Here is a 23866-nt window from a genome sequence, read left to right on the forward strand (position 1 = left end):
GATGATCATCCAACTCAGTATCCCATCCCTGCCTTCTCTCCATACCCCCTGATCCCTTTAGCCACAAGGGCCACATCTAACTCCCTCGTAAATATAGCCAATGAACTGGCCTCAACTACCTTCTGTGGCAGAGAATTCCACAGATTCACCACTCTCTGTGTAAAAAATGATTTTCTCATCTCGGTCCTAAAAGACTTCCCTCTTATCCTTAAACTGTGACCCCTAGTTCTGGACTTCCCCAACATCGGGAATAATCTTCCTGCATCTAGCCTGTCCAACCCTTTAAGAATTTTGTAAGTTTCTATAAGATCCCCCCTCAATCTTCTGAATTCCAGCGTGTACAAGCCGATTTCTTAACATGAGGTTAAATATACAATTATCCAATATGAAAATCTTGCCTATGGAGTTATCAATTAAGTTTTAATGTTTGTGTTCTTTAGTTCTGGATTTCAGTTTGAAAAGTTACTGGTAGATTTGTTCATACAGCATGGAAATGTGCCCTTCAGCCCATCACAACCGTGCCGACCAACATGCCCCATCTAAGCTAGTCCCATTTGCCAACATTTGACCTGTCCAAATGTTAAATGTTGTCCTTGTATCTGCCTCAACTACTTCCTTGGGCAGCTTGTTCCTTATACCCACCACTCTCTGTGTGGAAAAATTGCCCTTCAGATTTCTATTAAATCTATTCCCTTTCATTATGCTCTCTAGTTCTTGATTCTCCTACCCTGGGACAAAGACTATGCAATCACCCTATATTTTCCCCTTATGATTTTACATATTGCCATAAGATTACCCCTCAATTTCCAGCGCCCCAAGGAATAAATTTCTAGCCGAGCAAACTCTCTCACTATATATCAGGTCGTCAAGTCCTGGCAATATCTTCATACAGTATGTCTTCTCTGCACTCATTCCAGCTTAATTGCATCTTTCCAATAGCAGGGTGACCAATACTGAACACAATACTCCAAGTGTGGCCTTACCCAACTTTTATACTCAATTCCTTAACCTGAAAGAACTACGTTCCTGCATCCCTAGGTCTATAGTTCCATGAAAGTGGTGACACAGGTAGATAGGGTGGTGAAGAAGACTTTGGTACGCTTGTCTTCTTCAGTCCATGTATTAAATACAAGAGTTAGGCATGATATTACAGTTGCACAAGAAGTTAGTAGGTCATATTTGGAGTAATGTGTACAGTTCTGCGATCACTCTGCTAATAGAAAGATGTTACTAAACTGGTAAGGGTGCAAAAATGATTACAAGGATGTTACTGGGTCTGGATGGTTTGGTTTACAAGGAGAGGTTGGATAGGTTAAAACATTTTTCCTTGGGGATAAAAAGGAAATTTTAAGGAAACTGTGATTAAGAGGTGGAAAGGTTTGTGGGGAGAATTCTGGTGTTTTGGTCTTGGTAGCTGAATGGCTGCATGTGGTGGAGCAGTGATGCCCAAGAGGCCAGACATGAAAAAGCACAGATAAATCAGTGGGATGTGGGGATGGAGGTTATGGCACAGATGAGGATGTGGGGTGGGGAAAGATTTCCATGTCCCACCGAGCAACGGGCTTTTGAGCGTACTCCGACAAGCCTTCATCGTGTTCTTGGTCCCGCCAGAGACCAGGGCGGACAAACCGGGCCTACCAGGTGTCCTCTGTCCGGGGCAGGTGAGTCCTCTCTGGGGTAGAAAATCTGAAAGAGTCACAAATTTTTCTCATATTCATCTGAAATGGGCTCGGCCTTATTCTAAAATACTATGCCCTTCTGGTTCTAGATAGTTCTCCCTGGAGAGACATTCTCTTAGTATCTACCCTGTCAATCCCCCGCACAAAATCTTGTACTTAAATAAGATTACATCATTGTTATATATACTATTCAGTATAGGCCCTGTCTGTCCAACCGTTCTGCATATGTTTAGCCCCTTCATCACAGAATTCAACCTAACCAACTTTCTCCACACCAACTCCAATGCAAGCAGATACATCCTTTACTATGGAAACCCAAGCCCCGTTTATTCATCTCATTGCTCCCCAGCAACTGCTATCACCACACCGCTCCATAAAGTTCCGCCAAGACTTTTGTACTTTCAAAATCGACATCTCGTACAATACCCCCTGCAATAAAGACAAATATTCCATTCATCACTCTTAGAGTCATAGAGTGATACACTCTATGTGGAAACAGACCCTTCGGCCCAACTTGCCCACACCACCCAACAATTTCCCAGCTACACCAGTCCCATCTGCCTGCGCTTGGTCCATATCCCTCCAAACTTGTACTATCCATGTACCTGTCTAACTGTTTCTTAAACAATGGGATAGTACCAGCCTTAACTACCTCCTCTGGCAGCTTGTTCCATACACCCACCACCCTTTGTGTGCAAAAGTTACCCCTCGGATTCCTATTACTCTGGTCCTCGATTTCCCTACTCTGGGCAAGAGACTGTGCATCTACCCGATCTATTCCTTTCATGATTTTGTACATGATAAAATCCCCCTCCCCCCCCCCCCCCCCCCCCCCCCCCCCCCCCCCCCCCCCCTCATTCTACTGCGCTCCAAGGAATAGAGACCCAGCCAACTCAACCTCTCCCTATAACTCACACCCTCTGGTCCTGGCAACATCCTCGTAAATCTTTCCTGGACCGTTTCAAGCTTGACAATATCTTTCCTATAACATGGTGCCCAGAACTGAACACAATATTCTAAATGTGGTCTCAGCAACGTCTTATACAACTGCAACATGACATCCCAACTTCTATAATCAATACTCTGACTGATGAAGGCCAAAGTGCTGAAAGCCTTTTTGACCACCTTATCTTCCTGCGACTCGACCTTCATGGGACCATGCACCTGTACTCCTAGATCCCTCTGCTCTACAACACTACCCAGAGGCCTACCATTTACTGTGTAGGTCCTGCCCTTGTTCGACGTCCCAAAATGCAACACCTCACACTTCTCTGTATTAAATTCCATCAACCATTCCTCCTCCCACCTGCCCAATCGATCCAGATCCTGCTGCAAAACCACTTACTTTTGTATCATCAGCAAACTTGCTAATCTTGCCCTGTATGTTCTCATCCGAATCATTGATGTAGATGACAAACAGTAATGGGTCCAGCACCGAACCCTGAGGCACACCACTAGTCACAGGTCTCCAGTCTGAGAAGCAGCCTTCCACCATCACCCTCTGCTTCCTCGAATTACTTGCTGGAACGTTATGCACTTCTCATACTAATTCGCCAGATTTCTCTGCATTACAACATTTTGCCGTCTAATACAGTTTCAATAATACATTGTTTCTTTATTGCTCAAAAGTAAATAACCATAATTTATCAAACATTTTCTATCCTACTCTTCTTCTACTAACTTTTGGCCCACTCAGTTAACCTATCTCTACCCTCCACACTACTTGCTAACTCACCCATCTTTGTATCATCTAAATAAATATGACCACAGTACACTTGGCCCTTTCATTCATTCCATTATAGAACATACCTGCAGGGAAGACACAAAATGCTGGAGTAACTCAGCGGGACAGGCAGCATCTCTGGAGAGAAGGAATGGGTGACGTTTCAGGTCGAGACCCTGCTTCAGACTGAAAGTCACGGGAAAGGGAAACAATGGATATAGACGATGATATAGAGATATATAGAACAAATGAATGAAAGATATGCAAAATAGTAACAATGATATAGAAAACAGGTCATTGTTAGCTGGAGCTAGGTGTGAACGGAAAACTGGTGTGACTAGGGTGGGGAAGGGATGTAGAGCGAATGCCGGGGTTATTTAAAGTTAGAGAAATCAACATTCATATCCCTGCGTTGTAAGCTGCCCAAGTGAAATATGAGATGCTGTTCCTCCAATTTGTGTTTAGCCTCACTCTGACAATGGAGGAGGCCTAAGACAGAATGGTCAGCATGGGAAGGGGAAATTAAAGTGTTCAGCAAGCGGGAGATCAGGTAGGTCCAGGTGGACTGAGCGAAGGTGTTCAGCGAAACGATCGCCCAGTCTACATTTGGTCTCGCCGATGTATAAGAGTCAACATCTTGAACAATGGATACAGTAGATGAGGTTGGAGGAGGTGCAAGTGAACCTCTGCCTAACCTGAAAGGACTGTTGGGGTCCCTGGACTGAGTCGAGGGGGGGAGGTATAGGGACAGGTGTTGCATCTCCTGTGGTTTCAGGAGAAGGTCTGCAGGACCCGAAGGGTGATAACCTCCGGATTGCAACCAATGTCACGTGTTGGCGAGGGTAGCAATAGGACGAAAGGTCAGATGAATACGTGGCTGAGGTTTTGGTGCAGGGGACAGGGATTCTGATTTTTGGTTCATTGGGATCTCTTCTGGGGTAGAGGTGACCTGAACGAGAGGAGTGGGTTGTATCTAAACTAGAAAGGCACCAACATCCGGCAGAGAAGTTTACTAGTGCTCCTCTGGAGGTTTAAGTGGGAGTGGCAGGTGGGTGAGGACCAGAGCAGCAGGTCAGTAAATGGAAGGGCTGATGAGAAAGTGGCTATGGCAAGTAAATCTCAACGAAAAATACATGAATTTTATGAAACACCCAATGCCCACATGCAGAACGACATTGGCAACATTCATACATGAGTCGATACGTACTAGTAACGTTCCCGTCAAACAAGTGCTAGGCAATGACTTAGAGTCATAGAGATATACAGTGTCGAAATAGGCCCTTTGGCACAACTTACCCACACCAACACCAACATGTTCCATCTACACTAGTTCCACCTGCCTGCATTTGGCCCATGTCCTTCTAAACCTATCCTATCCATGTGCCTGTCTAAATGACTTATCAACATTGTAATAATAATACCTGACTCAACTACCTCCTCTGGCAGCTCATTCCATATACCCACCACCCTTTGTGTAAAATAGGTTGTCCATCAGGTTCTTATTAAATCTATCTCCCTCGCCTTAAACTTATGCCCTCTGGCTCTTGATTCCCCTAGTCTGGGTTAACGACTCTGTGCATCTGGTTTATTTATTCCTCTCATGATCTTATACACCTCTATAAGATCACTTCGCATCATCCTGCACTCCAAGGCATGAAATCCTAGCCTGCTCAACCTCTCTATAGTTCAGGCCCTTGAGTCCTGGCAACATCCTTGTTAATCTTCTCTGCACCCTCTCCAGCGTAACAATGTATTTCCTATAACAGGGTGACCAAAACTGAACACAATACTCCCAATGTGGCCTCACCAAAGCCAACCATGAAAAACTAACTACAAAACCTTTATCCAAAAAGTTAATCCTGGAAAGAAAGGACAATGGGGAAATCAGAAATCCTCAAGGAACAAATTCCATCCAAGTTGGAAATCATACTGACTTGAAAATATCTTGCTGTTCCTTTTTTTCAAGTAAAAATCCTGGAACTCCTTTCCTAACGATATGGTGCACCTTCCACTATAATGGCTGCAGTGATTCGGGATGATGGCTCACCACCATCTTATCCATTGTTTTTGGGGATAGATAATAGATAATGAACTTTACAGTCCTCCCATATCCTATCTATAACTAAAAACCAACATCCTGCCTACTCAGCTAAGAGTATATCATTATCCAACCAACAGAAAAAAAACTGCAAATGGAGAAGACGCTCTTCATCTGATATGAGAGAACTTCATCCTAATTTAAAAAGTAAATTCCCTTAGCAAAGCACAGATGTTTAGTTTAGAGATATAGTGTCGAAACAGGCCATTCAACCCATCGAATCTGTGCCGACCAACGGTCACCCATAGAATAGTTCTATTCTACACATTTTACAGAAGCCAATTTACCTACAAACCTGCACGTCTTTGGAATCGGAGGAGGAAACCGAAGCTCTCAGAAAAAAACCCATGAGGTCACAGGGAGAACGGACAAAGTCTGCACAGACAGCACCCGTAGTCAGGGTCGAACCAGGGTCTCTGGTGCTTTAAGGCATCAACTCTACCGCTGCACGACTGTGCTGCCCATTGGGAATCTCTTATCCTGCTCCCAGTGTCTCCACTTAAGCTCTGTTCATGGCCACCAGATCAGTTGATTCCAAATGGAATTTAGCTGGCCTATCTATCGCTTATGTATGAGGTCAACCAGGTCAATACCTTTTTTCTATTTCTTTCCAGGCAATTATCAAGAGGAACTTATCATGTAAGTATTCATGTTCATTGTCAATAATAATTGAAATTAAAGGGCTTAAATTATGAAAAAGTTAAGTCATGAAGGCAGAACGCATACTGCACTTGCTGAACAGTGGTGAGGGTACTCCTTTAAGAACTTTGGTTTTGAAAGTAGAAGGAAATGCTGAGGAAGTTGTAGAGATCTTAGTAAAAACATAGGGATGTCAAGAGGAGGATCTATAGAAAGGATGGTATCCTTATATTGGCTGCCTTGTATTAACTTGAAACAAACTAGTTTGGAATTTCGGGATAAGGGGAGGATCGTTAATTAGAAACACACTTTCATTTTCCTGAGGTACTTTGTTTATTGTTTAGTACTTTTGCCTTAAAGTCTTTTTTCTATATGGCACGAGCACTACAATACTAAGCAGAATTCTGTATTAGGCAGGCTTCTTTCATATTACATACGATGGAGGATAATAATAATAATAATAATAAATTTTATTTAATGGGCGCCTTTCAAACATCTCAAGGACACCTTACATAGTATATCGGAATAACATATAATCGGAATATAACAATAAGGACATCACAGAGACACAAATTAAAAACAGGATTCAATCCAAAAACAGAAAATCAAAAACACAGTGTGAAGAGGGAGCAGCGGCAACCAAATCGTGCCAGCGTCCACTCTCTCTTCACGGCAGCCATCTTGGACACAGACCTACAAGACTACAAATAGATGATTAATTGTTCTTTGCAGCCATGATATGAATAACTGAAGAAAGTCGCAAAGTGAAAATTTTCAAATAGATTGTTCTGTTGTTTATTCAGGTGAAGAAATAGCTCGTCCAAGACGGTCAACGCCTACAATAGAAGTTGTCAGGTATTTTTAGCCAACTGCTTATTCCACTGAGTATTAAACACTAATCATTACCATATATTCATGTGGTCAATTTTAGGCGGTGTGAATGAGAATCCAATTAAGAGGTCCATGAGTTGATAATAAAATTCCATACTTCTCTATTCTACAGTCCTTTCAACAAAAATTCACAATACAGAAATAATGATCATAATTCATTAATAGTTCATTTGATCAAATTTTAGAAATGACTCTGTTTTGTCATCATACTAGATATTTTTTCCAGTTAATTTGCAGGGTAAATTTTCAATACTGAATGACCTGAGAACGCTATTTTATTTAAACATTTGTTACCCTTAGTGTTTTGTCTACTGAAGTTTAATGGTACTCATAATCTTACCTGGGTTCTCTTCCCATTGCTCCTGAATTTATATGTGTTCGATAAATTGCTCTTTTTCCTTATCGATTTGTATTGATAAGACCTTTCCTATGTTGATATTTGATTTTCTTCATCTCCTCATCTCTAATCTGGGGAAGTCATAGACTGCTGTTAGCAACCAAGCATACCTAAGCAACAAACAAAAGGCTTTAAATAAGGGTGAAGTTCTTAGAGCTTTAATTAAATCTATCCCCTTCAGTTTTGCCTTTCTTCTCTTTGGGGAGATGTCTAGTCTTCACTTCATGACTGCGTAATGTGACATGTTACAGTTACAGTAACTTGTGAACAAACAATGTGCAACTAATTACAAATCTAAGACCATCATTCCTTGTAACAGTGTGTCTGGACATCACTCTGCAACATCCCCATTGGCACTGTGATTTTCAGCAAGAGATTATTAGATCTATCTATCTATTTGCCAGAGATTTGCCAGATTGCTGCTAGAATAGAGAGTATTAGGCATAAGGAAAGGTTGGACAAATTGGATTATTTTCTCTGGAGTATCGGGTGGCAGTGGGGACATCTGATAGAAGTACTGTATAAAAAATTATAAGAGACATAACTAGGGTAGACATTTACCCAGTCTTTTACAGAGGTTGGACATTTCAAATACTAGATGCAAATCTTTATGATGAGAGGGGGGAAGTTTAAAGGTGATGTTGGGATGTTTTTTTTACATTGAGAATGCGAGGTGCCTGGAAAGTGCTGCAAGACATGGCGTGGAAACAGATATGATAGTCCCATTTAAGAGGTTTTAGGATAGGATTATGAATTATGAATGTACAGGGAATGGAGGGATACTTCTGAGTACTTAGAAGCACATGATAAAATGGGTTAAAGTCAGCATGGTTTTGTGCAGGCGAGATCTTGCCTGATGAATCTGTTGGGTTTCTTTGAGAAAGTTAATAGCAGGAAAGACAAAGGAGAGTCACTAGATGGTGTTTGCCTGGATTTTTGGAAAGGTGCCACAAGTGAGGCTGCTAAAAAAAGTCCATAGTATTAGAGGGTAGATGCTAGCATGGATAGAAGCTTGGCTTAATGGCAGAAGGCAATGAGTGGGGGGAAAAGGAGCTGTTTCTGGTTGGCTGTCAGAGACAAGTGGTGTTCTTCAGAGGTCGGTGCCATTACCCTTCACGTTGTATATCAATAATTTGGATGAGGGAATTGAATGCTTTGTGGTCAAGTTTGCAGATTGCAGATGATATGAAGATAGGCGAAGGGGCAAGTAGTGTAGAGAAAGCATGGACTCTGCAGTTTTGGGCCCAATTTATGAGGATGGATGTGCTGCCGTTCGAGAGGGTCCAGAGGATGTTTACGAGAACGATCCTGGGATGATTGGGTTAACATATGATGAGCATTTGACGACATTGAACCTGCACTCATTGGAGTTTAGAAGGATAAGGGGGACCTCATTGAAACTTACTGAATAATGAAAGGCCTGGATAGAGTAGATGTGGGGAGGATGTTCTTACTAGTGGGAGAGTCTCAAACCAGAGAGCAGGGCCTCATAATAAAAGGATGGAGCTTTAGAAAGATGAGGAGAAATTTCTGAAGAATGGTCTCAACCCAAAACGTCACACATTCCTTCTCTCTAGAAATGCTGCCTGACTAGCTGAGTTACTCCAGCATTTTGTGTCTACTGAGGAATTTCTTTAGTCAGAGTGTGGTGAAGCTGTGGAATTCATTGCCACAAATGGCTGTGGAGGCCAAGTAATTGGATATTTTTAAGGTGGAAATTGACAGATTATTTATTAGTAAGAGTGTGAAGGGTTATGTGGAGAAGGCAGAAGAATGGGGTTGAGAGCTAAAGATAGATCAGTCATGATTGAATGGCAGATTAACTCAATGGGCCGAATTTGCTCCTATAAATTATGAACTTGTAAATTTATGATATGGACCATGTGTATGCAGAAGGGATTAGTTTAATTTGGCATCATGTTCAGCACAGACATTGTAGACATTAAAGCCCTATTCATGTGCTAAAAATGAACTGGTAGAGGATGCTGCCTGACCTGTTGAGTTCCTCCAAAAGGTTTTTTTTTTTTTGTTCAAGATTCCAGCACCTGTAGTCTCTTTAGTCTCCTCTTCCTGCGCTGCACTGTTCTATGTTCCATGTTCCAGATTGAGCAAGATGTGCTGAATCTTTGCTGAGCTGACTTGTATTTCTTCCACTAACCATTTATTTCTTATTTCTTTCCCCTTTTTATTCTCTTCACTTTTCTTTCCCAGTAATACGAAGGGACTAGAGGATGCAGCGTCTCTGATACCTCTCTTTGGCCCACCACTGGAGTCAGCATTTGAAGGCATGAAATCAGAAGGTACTTCTCACACATGCCTGACCTACATTGATTACATGATAATAAAGAACATGGTGGTTATGTTACTGCAGACAGCAGCCTGGTCTATTAATCCAAAGATCAGTCTGAGTTTGACTCCCATTCAACTGTTCCCGATGTTGGGGAAGTCCAGAACAAGGGGTCACAGTTTGAGGATAAGGGGGAAATCTTTTAGGACCGAGATGAGAAAAACATTTTCACACAGAGAGTGGTGAATCTCTGGAATTCTCTGCCACAGAAGGTAGTTGAGGCCAGTTCATTGGCTATATTTAAGATGGAGTTAGATGTGGCCCTTGTGGCTAAAGGGATCAGGGGGTATGGAGAGAAGGCAGGTACAGGATACTGAGTTGGATGATCAGCCGTGATCATATTGAATGGCGGTGCAGGCTCGAAGGGCCGAATGGCCTACTCCTGCACCTATTTTCTATGCTTCTATATAACTGTTGTTGAATTCAAGTAATTGGTTAAAAACTAGAATAAAATGTTGCACTTGTCATTGATGACCATGAAGCTACTGAATTGTTCCTCAACCTCCTTTGATTCTATAATCAAGGCAAACAGCCTGGGCTGCTGCTAACTAGTATCAACTATTTAACAAAATTGAATATGGGTTTCCTTGCCTGGGGTTTTAAAGCAACAACAATTGCTGATGTGAGAAGCCTGAGCAGTCAGATATTCCAAGCAGATAAGGAGAGGTGGGTTATTAGGAATATTTGAGTCACTCAAAGATGTGCATTCTGGAACAATGCAGGGATAACTGCAGGAATCACAACTCGAGGAATTTTGGGGCAACAGACCTGCAACAAAATATAGTTCCTGCAATCTAATGTTTAAAAGCTATATTGTTCATGCTGTATATTTATGCCTTGTGTTATATTTTTTTTGGCTGACTTTGTCCATGCCTTAAAGTTGCAATTGATCAGCCTGAGATCTGGGGGCCATTTCAAGCCACTGAGTCCAAGAGACAATCACCTTTGCCATCACGATCTTTTCCTACAGGAGGTAAGCTCATTGTAATCGCATTAATTTTGCATCAAAATCATTGGAACTTGAAAAAAGTATTTGCACTGAATGCATAATTAAACAAATAGATGTAATAAGGAAGAGAACAAGACATGACGGCCCCACTTTTTGATAGTTTTCTTTTACATAGCTGGCATACATGTACTTTGCATCCAAACCGTGCTGTGCTTGCTTCAGTTTGGGGACCTGAGAGGTTTTTGGCACCCGACAACATTACCTGGTCACATGGAGAATGCCTCCAAGAAGGGTTTTGTCTCAGGGAATAGGCATTATGAAGCCTATAGTGTGGTGCTAGCTTGTTGCAAAACATGCAAATGATTGATGTGGAAGCAGAATCAAGAATGTTTACGACATTCATGTTTTGCCACCTGACTCCTCAGATTTGAGTGGTCGATTACAAGCCGCAATGGCACAACTGCTCCTTTAAGCGTCTATAGAAATTGAACTTCTCATCTTCTACACATAGGGAAATGACGGAGAAAGGAGAGGATGACTCCAGTATTTAATTTTCAGCCCTGCCATAATATGAGAAACTCCAGGAAAATGGCTCTGTAAAAGGACAGAACGTTTAACGCAATAGGTGTGAATGAAACCTTCACAGGGAGAACGAGAAAAGATATCTGGATCTATACACTCTGCCATAATAATCCAATAAGTGCCTGAACATTATTCAATAAGTAAAGGAGAAACAGAAAAAGAACCAAGTAGTCTTGATCTCAGAAGAAACCTTTGGTTTCTTCAATCCTCCTCTATATCTTGGCCTTTGAATCTAAATTTGAAGATCTGAACACTCAACAGGAGATGATGTTTAATAGTTATCAGCCCTTCAATAAGTGGAACTCAATCTGTTCATTAGGTGATGCAAATTTTCACCTCTTGTTTCATCTAAACAATGGAAATCCATATTTAAATCTCCGCTTTTGTTAGTACTTGCTCTTCTGAGTCAAAAGGTGTGGTAAAACTCAATTTCCAGGCTTGAACGCTGCGATCTTGTGGATCACGCAATAATTTCCATTTACTTGCTCCAGTGGGTGCAAGACTTTGTTCTGCTCAATAGAATGTCTTGTTTTCCTGAGAACGTGGATATTTTGTATTGATTGTAAATATATTAATATAAATATAAATTCTCTTCTAATGGTGTAAAACTCTTCAAATAATTTCACTTTCATTTCATAAATTGACTTTTATAATTCCGCTTCTAGTACCTCCTCCTTTGCCTCCGAAAAATGTTCCAGCCACACCGCCTCGCACAGGATCCCCCTCAGCAGAGGGTTCAGGTAGGGTTTTGTAGTTCAAGGAATACTGGGCAGCTTGTCATTTACCTATAATGCAGCCACTTCAGTGGAATAGGCATATAGAACAGAAACATCAGCAAATTGGATTGAATACTTATTTCTGTGTTGTAGACGAGGTAACTATAAAATAATAAACAATCAATATGGAAAAAGTTGCTCGGATCAGGGACTGGATCTTTAATTCCAACCTTTTTATGTTTTTCACACTATTTCCAAATCTTTTGACACTTAATCAAGAGTGGCTTCTTTGTATGTTTAATAATTAGCATTGAAGTTTTTTTTTAATTTAATTTAAAGTGACAACCCCTCCTCCCAAGTCCTCATTCAGAAATGTGCTGCTTAGTTTAGAACTTTGTTCTACAGCCCAATACTCCCAGGTTCAGCCGCAGACCTGTTGTGAAGTAGACCTCAGCCAATGCACCAGGGATGCATTCGAGGAGATACTGTCTGTTGAGGACAGATCGGTCGAATAACCTACTGATGCTCACCCTCTTGACTCAGACATCAAGGATGGTCACATGAGCGAATATCACGGGACAGCTAGCAAGGTCCATTAAAGGGAGCATGGTGGGTTTTGTAAGGGAATTATTTTCTTCATTGGAAAGGTGTTTGAGAACTGTCTCATTAGTAATAGGAATTTTGTAGTTGTTTAACATTGAATGTGCATTCTTCAGTTTTATTTTGTGTTTAATCTTGAATACTTTTGACTCCTGCTTTTCTTTTTACTCTTGAATTTTGAACTTAAGACCACGTTAGTCTGAAAGGCACCAAGTCAGACCTTGATGCATCAACGCAGCAACCTTTACCGAACACATCTCATGGGACTATAGGGAATGACCGGGGTGAAGCAGATCCCCAGCCTGACAAACTGTTGTCTATCAGTGACCTGGATGATATTTTTGGCCCAGTTGTGTTTCCCAGATCCGGGGTCGACCTGTCGAAGAACAAGTGGATCAATTTTTCTGATCGACATCCCAGAGAAGATGTTTCACCTACAGTTCCAAGCGAAAAGAGGCCCACCTCGGCCCTGCAGCCAGAGGATGTCCAGAGCGACCTACAGTCCACCGATGCCCCTCCAAGTATTTCTGTGCCCTTCGACCATGATGGGAGTGAGAAAATGAGTTCTGAGCTGGCATTGGTCAAGAGCGAAAAGAGCGAGTCATCCTCCTCCCTGAAAGAGCTCGCTATGGGGCAAAAGAACGTGCCCCCTCCCCCTCCACCTCCTACCTACAGGACAGTGGTATCTTCTCCAGGACCCATTTCAGGCAGTGGAGTATCCGGTGGCAGTGGTACGTGGTGTTTGGCTAAACACTGCACTAGCCAGTCACCAGCAAGAAGCCTTAGTAGCAGCACAAAGGCTTCTTCCTGCTTCTGTCCTGTTGTATTTGTGCTCTTCCATTTTGTGCTAAGCTCCGCTATTTTGTGTTCTTTTGAAAGTGTGCATCTGTAGTGACATTCTCAGAACATCCCCCCGGCATCCATTCTCTCTCCACAACAAGCTTTTACCCTTTTCTTGAAACTGGCCGACAGGTTCTTATGTTGTATACAAAATAAGACACAGTCAGCAGTGTTTTCCAATCTAGCGGCATCACTGAACCAAGAGGAACAAAATAAACCATGTAATTGTATTGAATGGTTCTTTCTAAACATTAGCTCAAGACTCCTTTTGATCCAAACAACAAATGAGTCGTGGCTGGTCTGGATAAGTGCTACAATTGACCACAATCCCTCTCTCCACTCCACAAATCATGGATGGGGTTTATTGTTCAAAGATTCCAGCTCCATCATTTTACCCAGTCACCCACACTACCTGACCCCCTGCCATCTGCTGGGAAACAAAATGATGGTAGCAGCACCAGCACAATGATTAGCCGCGGATGCAGTGCTCTTATACCAGATAACCCTGTACCACCCTGCACCCCCCCCCCCCCCCCAGCCCCCAGCCCCCAGCCCCCAGCCCCCACTGCAACACAAGGAACAACCGCTTGATCTAAGATTGAATGTATTGATGAAGAACACAAAGGGCAGATCTCTGTTCAGTATCAAATCAATATTCCAACCATCCCATTGGTATATTGCTGCAATATCAGCAGGAATACATGGTTGATGTGTTGTATTGTAGGATCTTCTGGGCATCAATGGAGATGAAAGATTGCTGATTTATCAATTAAGCTAAAATAGTCAGGTTACATAGAATCATGCAGTCATACAGCATGGAATGGGCCCTTTGGCCCAAATTGTCCATGCCAACGAAGCTGCCCCATCTACACTAGTCCCACCTGTCTGCTTTGGCCCATATCCCTCTAAACCTTTCCTGTCCATTAACCTGTCCAAATGGGTTTTAAATGTTGTTATAGTATCTGCCTCAACAACCTCCTCTGGAAGCTCATTGCATGCACCCATCACCCACTGTGGGAAGAAACTGCCACTCAGATTCTTATTAAATCGTTCCCCTCTCACCTTAAACCTATGTCCTCTGGTTCTTGACTGCCCTACTCTGGGTAAAAGACTGTGCATCTACTCTATCTAATCTCCTAATGTTCTCATACAACTCTAAAAGATCTCCCCTCATCCTTCTGCACTCCAAGGAATAAAGTCCTAGCCTGCCCAACCTCTCCCCATAGCTCATGCCCTCAAGCCTTGTTGACATCCCGGTATATCTACTCTGCATCCTATCCATCTTAACAATATCTTTCCCATAGCAGGGTGAACAATACTGAACACAATACTCCATATATGGCCTTACCAACATCTTGTACAACTGTAACATATCACATCAACGTCTATGCTCAATACCTTGCCTGATGAAGGCTAATGTGCTGAAAGCCTTCTTGACCATCCTATCTACCTGTGATACCACTTTCAAGTAACTATCTATCTACATTCCTAGATCTATTTGCTCTGCAATCTTTACTTATTGGATCACCATCAATATAAGTAGAACATAAGAATCAGAGTACAGCTGAACTTCCTCAAACGCTTGGTGGATAACTGAAATATACCTGCAAGGAAAGCTGGGTACCATAGTCAAAGCATTAGCAATACTGTCAATTTGAGAGAGCAGTGAAGATTTTTAAGCGCAAATACTTCACCGTGAAATGACTGTGAATTCTTCAATGAAACATGGGCCGTGCTGACAATGTTACTGTTTTGTCACTCCAATTCAACTCCCTGTCAGCCAATTTCCACCATCTCTCGCAGATCTTTCCTATTGTGTAGTTAGATCACATGTATTCAGCTGAGTGCACATTGTTATCATTAGTTTATAACCATAACAAGAGTTATGGCTATAATGCTTTTCGTCCCAATGTTGCTGCTTCCATTTGCCTATATTTGTTTGTATTAATCCAATAATATCAGTCTTCTTTATACAATGCTGAAGGAAAGGGGGAAAAAATGATGGATCCCTTAGTGAAAAGTTATGAACCATGGATGATAAAATGACCAGTAAATTTCTTTGGGTTGAGTTAGCTGTTTGGGTTATTGTACAATTGATTATGGTTTCCTTTAACTGAGAGTGGAAGTCTCAGACACGAGTCTATTTGCTATCCAGTGAATTCTCCCAGAATGTTAATGTGGCAATTTTAACCCAGGACATAAAACAAGATTACATTGAGTTAACTGCCTATTATACAGCTCCCGCTTCCACTGGGCAGCTTGAGAAAAAATAACAGGCACAATCATACAGCAAATTCATCTGATTCAGTGCCATTTGTTTTATAATGTCACCTGTAACCCCCTCTGTGCCCCAGTTACAAGTGTGGACAATGGGATTGATGGTGATGCAGTCCACAGTCTGCCAATACTCTGTTTATCTCTCATTGGGAGAGGAGTCTGAGTTTATGACTATTGACGAGAGAGCTGTATGTGTCCGAGTCACCGCAGTCTAACCTATTCAGGCAGAGTCAGACTCCCAGAGTCAGATGGGCAATTGGGGACTTGTTTTACATTGATGAGATTCAGCTCACAATGTCAGGTTCTAGACTTTGGATCAATATCCGCTGTCAAACTAAGCAGGGAGTTTTTAAGTGTCCAGAAGAGGCCAAGAAGAGTTCCTTGGAATTCTTGTGGGATGGGAGGAGTAAGAGTTCTTAATTACCATTATACAATCACTCATTCTATAATCCAGTCAGGACTCCTTGGGTCACCACATCTATAGCCTGGACTCTGCCTTCCTATACATGTCCTCTGTCCTGTGTTGACCATATTCCATGCACCCTCTACTTTGATTCGTAGTTCCTTGTTCTGGTTTTAACCCCCTGAAATTTGTAAAATTTCAAACAATGTTTCCTTATTTTTAGGTTCTTCATCTCCTGCTCGTCCAGCAACACCATCAGGGTTAACCTGTAACACTCCTCCCCCTCCACCACCTCGCCCACCATCACGGCCTAAACTGCCTCCTGGAAAGCCTGGAGTAAGTGATATGGTATGTGCTGAAGTGTCACTGGCATTCATTGCAATTGGAATATTACTGAAATGTATCACATCGAGGAAACCACAGAGAGAAGCATAGTTGCTTCATCTAGGGCGGCACGGTGGCGCAGCGGTAGAGTTGCTGCCTTACAGCACCAGAGGCCTGAGTTCGATCACGACTATGGGTGCTGTCTGTACGGAGTTTTACGTTCTCCCCATGACCACGTGGGTTTTCTCCGAGATTTTCGGTTTTCTCCCACACTCCAAGGACGTACAGGTTTGTGGGCTAATTGGCTTGGTGTAAGTGTAAATTGTCCATAGTGTGTCTATGATAGTGTTAATGAGCCGGGATCGCTGGTTGGTGCGGACTCGTGGGCTGAAGGGCCTGTTTCCATACTGTGTCTCGGAACTAAACTATTTAGTCCCTGTCAAAGTCAGACCTATGGAGTCCCGAGGCCTGGACAATAATTCAACAAGAAAGGTTGGATTATCTATTTCACTCAAGAATGTGAACAAAACTCCAGTCGAGCTGTCATCTCTGCATTGAGATTGTGCATGCAAGTTTATCTTTGGCATAATTTCCAGTTAAGCTTAGATGAGGTCAGTCTCTGAAATCACGCATGTGTCCAAACAGAAATAGCTTTTCATAAACAATGCGAATTGCTCACAATCGCTCACAATTGGCAATTTACTACGTTTTAGAAAATCGCATAATAAAGACCATTAATCAATGGCGCTAGAGAGTTTCAGACTCACAATGACAAAGTTACATATTCCCTACACGATTTTCAAAACTAAACGTCTTTTTAACAGCTGTAAGTTAATTTATGTTACTGTAACCTAAAAATACTAAAGCTGTATGCAACACTGTTTAATATAGTATGATTTATATATAATATAGTGTAATGGCACAAGCAATCACATGTCAATTTCCATGGTGTCCCCCAGTGAAAGTAGCAACTGTTTACTGCAGGGAGGTTACGTGCAAACATTTTTTTTTGTTACTTATACTGTTTAAATCCAAGACTACATTTTTTCTACTTGCTAATTTCCAAAGTAACTTTTAAGTGGTTCTTTAGTTCAAGATCAAAATTACAATATAAACAATTTGCACAATACAAATAGTAGTCCCTAATTCATTGATCGCGTTATAGACAATTTGCAATGTGGATACATGTGTTATAGCAGAACTACCTGTGCTTTATTTTGTGTTCTAATTACAACTTAAAAGACTCACTTAAAATAACAAAAAACATGAACAATATATTTGTGACCCAAAAAAAGATTTCCTGCCCTCTGAGTTCAAATCATGATTATGTAAACTGTCGGGAAAAAATCCTCTTGGATGAGGGTGGATCAGGCACTATCACATCTGTCACAATCATATTGGCTGTTTCATTGAACAATACAACTGGATATGAGGCAAGGCTGAATGACCACATGAGCCCAGGAATACTTCATCATATTAGGAATTGGAACGAGATGGATATCACAAATAAAATGGAGCATTGAATACATTTTATTCTGCATTAAAAATTAACCATTTTATTTCCTACACTAAGTGTCTCAAATCCCAACATTTTTACGTGACTTTTGTAAAACACCATGGCACTGATTTTGTGGTTCGTGACTTGGGACCTCCATGGTCTCATCCTCCATCATTGCAATCTTTTCCAACCATGGCAATTGTTTCTTCTCCAGTCATGTACTCTGGGCCATTTGCAATTTTAGTTTCTCCATTCCCTAGGTGTTTCACTTTCTTTAACTCCTCAGAACCAAGCTTTGTGACCAACATGTCTCTTACCGATTCTAAGAGGTTCATCTATGTTTAGATGTCAACTTATGTTTGTTGCGCTCTTGAAGAGTCTCACGAGACCTTTTACGAGCCTAAAGACTGTACATAAATATTCCTCTGCGCCCGATTACCCAATTTCAGCCCAGGCAGCAATAGAGGTGTCAGGGGTTACGGGGAGAAGGCAAGAGAATGGGGTTAGGAGGTAGTGATAGATCAGCCATGATTGAATGGCAGAGTAGACTTGATGGGCAGAATGGCCTAGTTTTGCTCCTATCACTTAAGACCTTATGAATAGGAGAGAAAATTGCCCAACTGCTCGTCAATTCAGGGAGGAAAATACTGTCAACATTTTGGTTGTTGTGTCCAGTGATTCCTTGCTTAAAAAAGATGATATTAGGTAAAGATTGAATTTGTTTTTTTATGCCTACTTAAGAGTCATGCAATCTCCCTCTTCCTTGACTCAAAGAAAAAATGCCCTCAATGAAACCTTGGGAGGCTAGAAAGCAAAATAGAAAACAAATATAATTTCAAACTAGATTGCGAAGTTCCTAAAATGGATGGTGAATTGTTTATTTTGAAATGTGAAATGATGGTGGTTTACCTGATTTGATTTCTAATCGGCTTTCTTTTGTTTCATGTTTTGCAGTCCAGGTCTTTTAGCCCACCAATCCATTCCTCTAGCCCTCCACCAACAGCACCATTAGCTCGAGCGGAAAGCACTTCCTCCATATCTTCAACTAATTCGCTGAGCGCCGCCACCACGCCTACTGTCGGTAAAGTACATTTCTTAACATTTGATTCCATGTCAGGAGAGCATTAAAGGGTAAAATAGATACAATATCCGAGTTCGAGAAATTATTTTTGTCGGGCTATTTTCCCCGAGTATTTTCAGGATCTTCTGTCTTTACTTCGGATTTCCACAAACAGTAGTAGGGTCAAAGGGTAACGTTTCTACACTTTGTGCTAATGTAAGCATCGTTGGTCTATCATATCTGACCATTGCACACAAGTCACAGTGAGTGGCAAAGGCCTATTGTGGGGAATGGTGAGACGTGGGTTGCTGCTGAATGCTCGAGATTGGGTAAAATGTGCACTTCTGCTTGCAAGTGTTGGTGGGAGGGTTCAAGATTAAAGAATGTTGATGGGTGGACTGATGAAGACTATATGAACTCGATGATGAGAGCATCCTCAGATAGAGAATGTGCTACACTTCTTGTGTTCCCTGTACATTCCTCCTCCTGCTCCTTGCCCTCCTTCGTTCAAAGTGCTCCTGTCTACTCTGCCTTGTCCCACCAAAACTAACAGCTTTGCAAAGAGCCAGTCCATTGAAGGGTCTGTGTAGGTATCTGAACCACTTCTAAGGCATACCTTGCTCCTATGACCTTTGGTTGTCAACTTGCTTTATTTATCTGGCTTCATGGTCTTGTTGGTCTACAATGGCTATCAGCAATGAATTAAGAGAACCCCTGAGAAACCCGTCATTAAGGCTGCTTGCAAACCTATCAAGATCAGAATTATAGACTGCCTTAGGGCAGAGGCGTCATGGAAGATCTTCAGAAAAATAAGTGTGATGCTCAGAAAGATATTCCTATGATTTCACACCATTGAATATCAATAGAGCAGAATTCCTTCCTGTTGATGAACAGTTCAGAGGAACCTGGATATATCTTGATGGTCAAATGTGTGCAGTCAGTAATACCTTGCATCTGTGGGAGGCCAGATTGGTTGCAGAGTTAATAAGATTAGCTGCCCTCGAAAACATTAGTCACAGAGCTAACGTCAGTCAAAGGCGATTGCCCAAGAAAACATCAGTCACCCAGGCTTATACATCCAGCAGATAGACACAAAATATTGGAGTAACTCAACGGGTGAGGCAGTATCTCTGGAGAGAAGGAATGGGTGACGTTTCGGGTTGAGACCTTTCTTCAGACTGATGTCAGGGGAGAGAGAGATGCATAGATAAGGACGTGTAGGGTGTGAAAACAGGGCAAAGGGAATTCAGATCAAGGAAAATGTGGAATAGATCATTGTTAACTCGGAGAAGGTAACAACAAAGGAAACAGATTAAATGTAGTGGGAGACAGTCAGACTGGTCAGAGAACTGGGAAGGGGGAGGAATGGAGAAAGAAGGAAAGCAAGGGTTACTTGAAGTTAGAGAAGTCAAGGTTCATACCGCTGGGGTGTAAGGTGCCCAAGCGAAATATGAGGTACTGTTCCTCCACTTTGCGCTGGGCCTCACTCTGACAATGGAGCAGGCCCAGGACAGAAAGGTCAGTGTGGAAATGGATGGGGGAGTTTGGATCCAGCATCTTATACATCCAACATTTATATAAAGATAAACGCGTGACATATCTTTAGCAGAGTCTCAGTAGGATTCCAAGCAAACAATTGAAGTTAGTAGTTACCAAGAAAATTACTCTAATGTGAAGTATCACTCTAATGTGATATCCTGAGCCTTCTCAGACACTGGTGTTCAGACTTGTGTAGGAAGGTCTGTCTGCAACTGCAAATCCTATACTCCCTCTTGCAAACCAGATTTATTGCCCGATCTGTCACATTGTGCAACTGTAGATAAGTGACAAATATTCTGCTGCTGTTCCGTAGACTCTCACAGTCCACCTTCATGTCCCACAGTATCACAGAGTTAGTAACATCCACGGTTTTATTGGTGAGGAGAACTGTAGAAGGCATTAGGCTAGTGGGCACTTTCAAACCACAAGCAAAGCTTAAATTTCAGAAAACTTTATTTCAAAGTTTGATAAGCAATATCCTAAAATAAATCTTTTTGAAGACTCAAATAGGAATGCAGCTGTGAGGCTGCAGTATTTAGACGTTAGAGATACAGCATGGAAAGAGGCCCTTTTGCCCACCGAATCCATGCCAACCACCGATAGCCCCATGCACTACCACTATCCTACGCACAAGGGACAATTTTCAATTAACAGAAGCCAATTAGCCTACAAACCTATACGTCTTTGGAGTGTGGAAGGAAATCAAAGCACCCAGATTAAACCCATACAGTCACAGGGAGAATGTACAAACTCTCTCCAGATAATACCAGTAGCAACTCTACTGCTGTGCCACTGTGCTACCAATCTGCATCTCTAACACTTTTATGCAGCCACCTCGAAGACAGGCAAGTTGGAGGAAGCAGCAGAAATCCATGTGCTGTCTTTATCACTCTTAATCAGTGAACACTATGTTAACATTATCAAATCCTTTCTCATGAGTCTGATAGTCTGACTTTCATGAGTTAAAGGTGGAAGTCAAGGATTGGCTTCATGTCAACACAGAATTAATTGAACACAATTCCCATTCCCATTCCGCCCTAACCCTATTTCCAATATGAGCTGGGCAAAATGTTCAAAATATCTACCTCACACCTTCTGTGAATAATGGGGTAACAGCGGTCACTGCATTCATTTTGCTTATTATAAGATGAGACCAAAATGAGCAAATTCATGATTTACAGTAAATGAAACCTTGAAACCATGAAACACTTTGTCTGCTCCTTCACTTAATTATATTTCACTAATATCATCCCAAGTTTGCAAATTACACTAAAATGGAATGTATCGTAGATGACAAAGAAGGTGATCCAAAATTACAGCAGGATATTGATCAGTTGGGTAAGTGAGCAGAGGAGCAGTTAATGGAGTTTAATACAGATAGGTGCGAGGTGTTGGGAAGTCAAACCAGGGTAGGACCTTCACAGTGAATTGCAAAGATCTGGGAAGTGTTGTAGAGCAGAGGGATCTAGGAGTGCATGTAGATAATTGCTTGAAAATGGTGTCAGGGAGATAGGTGGTTAAGAAGGCTTTTGCCACTTTGTTCTTCATCGGTCAGGATTATGAGTAATGAAGTTGGAGAGTTATGTTACAGATGTAAAGGATATTGGTGGGGCTGCGTTTGGAGTATTGTGTTCAGTATTGTGTTCAGTGCAGCTGATAGACCTGCTGCCTCAAAGTGCCAGGAACCCGGGTTCGATCCTGACCTCGGGTGCTGTTTGTGTGGAGTTCTCATATTCTCCCTCTCACCGTCTGGGTTTTATCCTTTGGTTTCCTCCCACATCCCAAAGACATGCGGATTTCTAGATTAATTGACCCTCTGTAAATTGCCCGAATGTGTAGGAAGTGGATGAGAGAGTGAGATAGCATTAAATTAGTGTGAACAGGTGATATATGGTCAGTGTGATATCAGTGGGCTGAAGGGCCTGTTTTCATGCTGTATCCCTAAACTAAACCAAACTAAGAAGATTTATGAGGATATTGCCTTGCCTGAGCTATAATGAGAGATCGGGAATGATGGGACTTTATTTCTTGGCGAGCAGGAGGATGAGGGGTGATCTTATTGAGGTGTAGAAGATCATGAGGGGAATAGATAAAATAGATGTACAGTCTTTTCCCCAGAGTTGGGGAATCAAGAACCAGACAACAAGGTTTAAGTTGAGAGGGAATGATTTAACAAGAATCTTGGGGGTAACTTTTTCACCGAACGAGTGGTGTGTATATGAAAGGAGCTGCCAGAAGAGGTAGTTGATGCAGGTACTAGAGCAACATTTGAAAGACATTTGGACTGGTACATGGATAGGAAAGGTTTAGAGGGATGTGAGCCAAACGCAGGCAGGAGGGACTAGTATAGATGGCGCATCTTGGTCGGCATGGGCAAGTTGGGCTGAATGGCCTATATCCAGTCTGCATGACTCTATGACTCATTTCTGTTCTGCACTGTCCAATTCTTTCAAGTTGAAAATGTACTCTTCTGTATTAATATAAATTTGAGATAATTCTCTGTTATCTTTTCATGCTCTCTCCACTCACAGGATAACATAGGCACAGAAATTCATGCCAAAGTCCATATTTAATTAATTCTGTACTGAGAAAAGGATGGCATTATGGAGACTTGAGAAATGGAATTCTTTAGTGTTTCAATTAATCAAACTTAGGACATTGTTGATATATTTAAAGGCAGAATACAGCTTGCTCAATTCAACTGCACAGGTGTAATTTATTTTCCATTTTGAGTCCGGCTTTCATGTGGTCTTTTGAAAAAAAATCCTCAGATAATGGTAATTGCAGCAAACCCTGTCAATGTCATGACTGAACAAACAATTTCATGTCGAATTTACAGAATCACCTCTCACTCACTTGACCATTAACTGATGAGGAATAGAACTCAATGTTAATCTGTTAAAGTTAGTGGACTGTGAAACAAGATTTACACTTGATCCCATCAGTTTCCTAATGGTTGAGTTACGTGAGAAGCTTTTTTCCTGTAGTCAAGAGTAAGGATGGAGAAAAGAGCAGAAAATGGACCTCACCAACTGACATTTAGCTCAAGCTCTTCAAACTGTTTGTAATATGTCTAATTTTAGCTTATCAGGATTATAAAATTAGAATTCCACTCACGGTCATATGGCCATAAACAGGATGGTCAAATCGGTATCAGCAACAATAATTTTGTCTTAGTTTATGATAATGGGAAACTATCAACGTCATTATTATTTTGTTAGGGATTTGTTTTAGTATTATCATGTGCATGGAGATGTCGTGAAAAAACATTGTTTTGTGTGTTATTCAAGCAAATCATACTATA

General features: G+C 41.6%; 1 protein-coding gene across 6 annotated transcripts in view; it reads left to right on the plus strand.

The window, feature by feature from the left end:
- Positions 1-23866, plus strand: part of sgip1 (SH3GL interacting endocytic adaptor 1) — a 103736-nt gene that overhangs the window by 52713 nt on the left and 27157 nt on the right. For 3 of the 6 annotated variants that reach the window (XM_033028430.1, XM_033028434.1, XM_033028431.1), the window contains 8 exons: positions 6115-6139; positions 6943-6994; positions 9639-9727; positions 10655-10747; positions 11971-12045; positions 12810-13352; positions 16365-16489; positions 18918-19044. In XM_033028430.1, the coding sequence (XP_032884321.1) occupies positions 6115-6139; positions 6943-6994; positions 9639-9727; positions 10655-10747; positions 11971-12045; positions 12810-13352; positions 16365-16489; positions 18918-19044 (1129 nt within the window). The remainder of the gene's footprint in view (positions 1-6114; positions 6140-6942; positions 6995-9638; positions 9728-10654; positions 10748-11970; positions 12046-12809; positions 13353-16364; positions 16490-18917; positions 19045-23866) is intronic. The other 3 variants (XM_033028435.1, XM_033028436.1, XM_033028432.1) reach the window with 2 other exon arrangements.

This window comes from Amblyraja radiata, chromosome 10, assembly GCF_010909765.2.
Source record: "Amblyraja radiata isolate CabotCenter1 chromosome 10, sAmbRad1.1.pri, whole genome shotgun sequence".
Lineage (NCBI taxonomy): Eukaryota > Metazoa > Chordata > Chondrichthyes > Rajiformes > Rajidae > Amblyraja > Amblyraja radiata.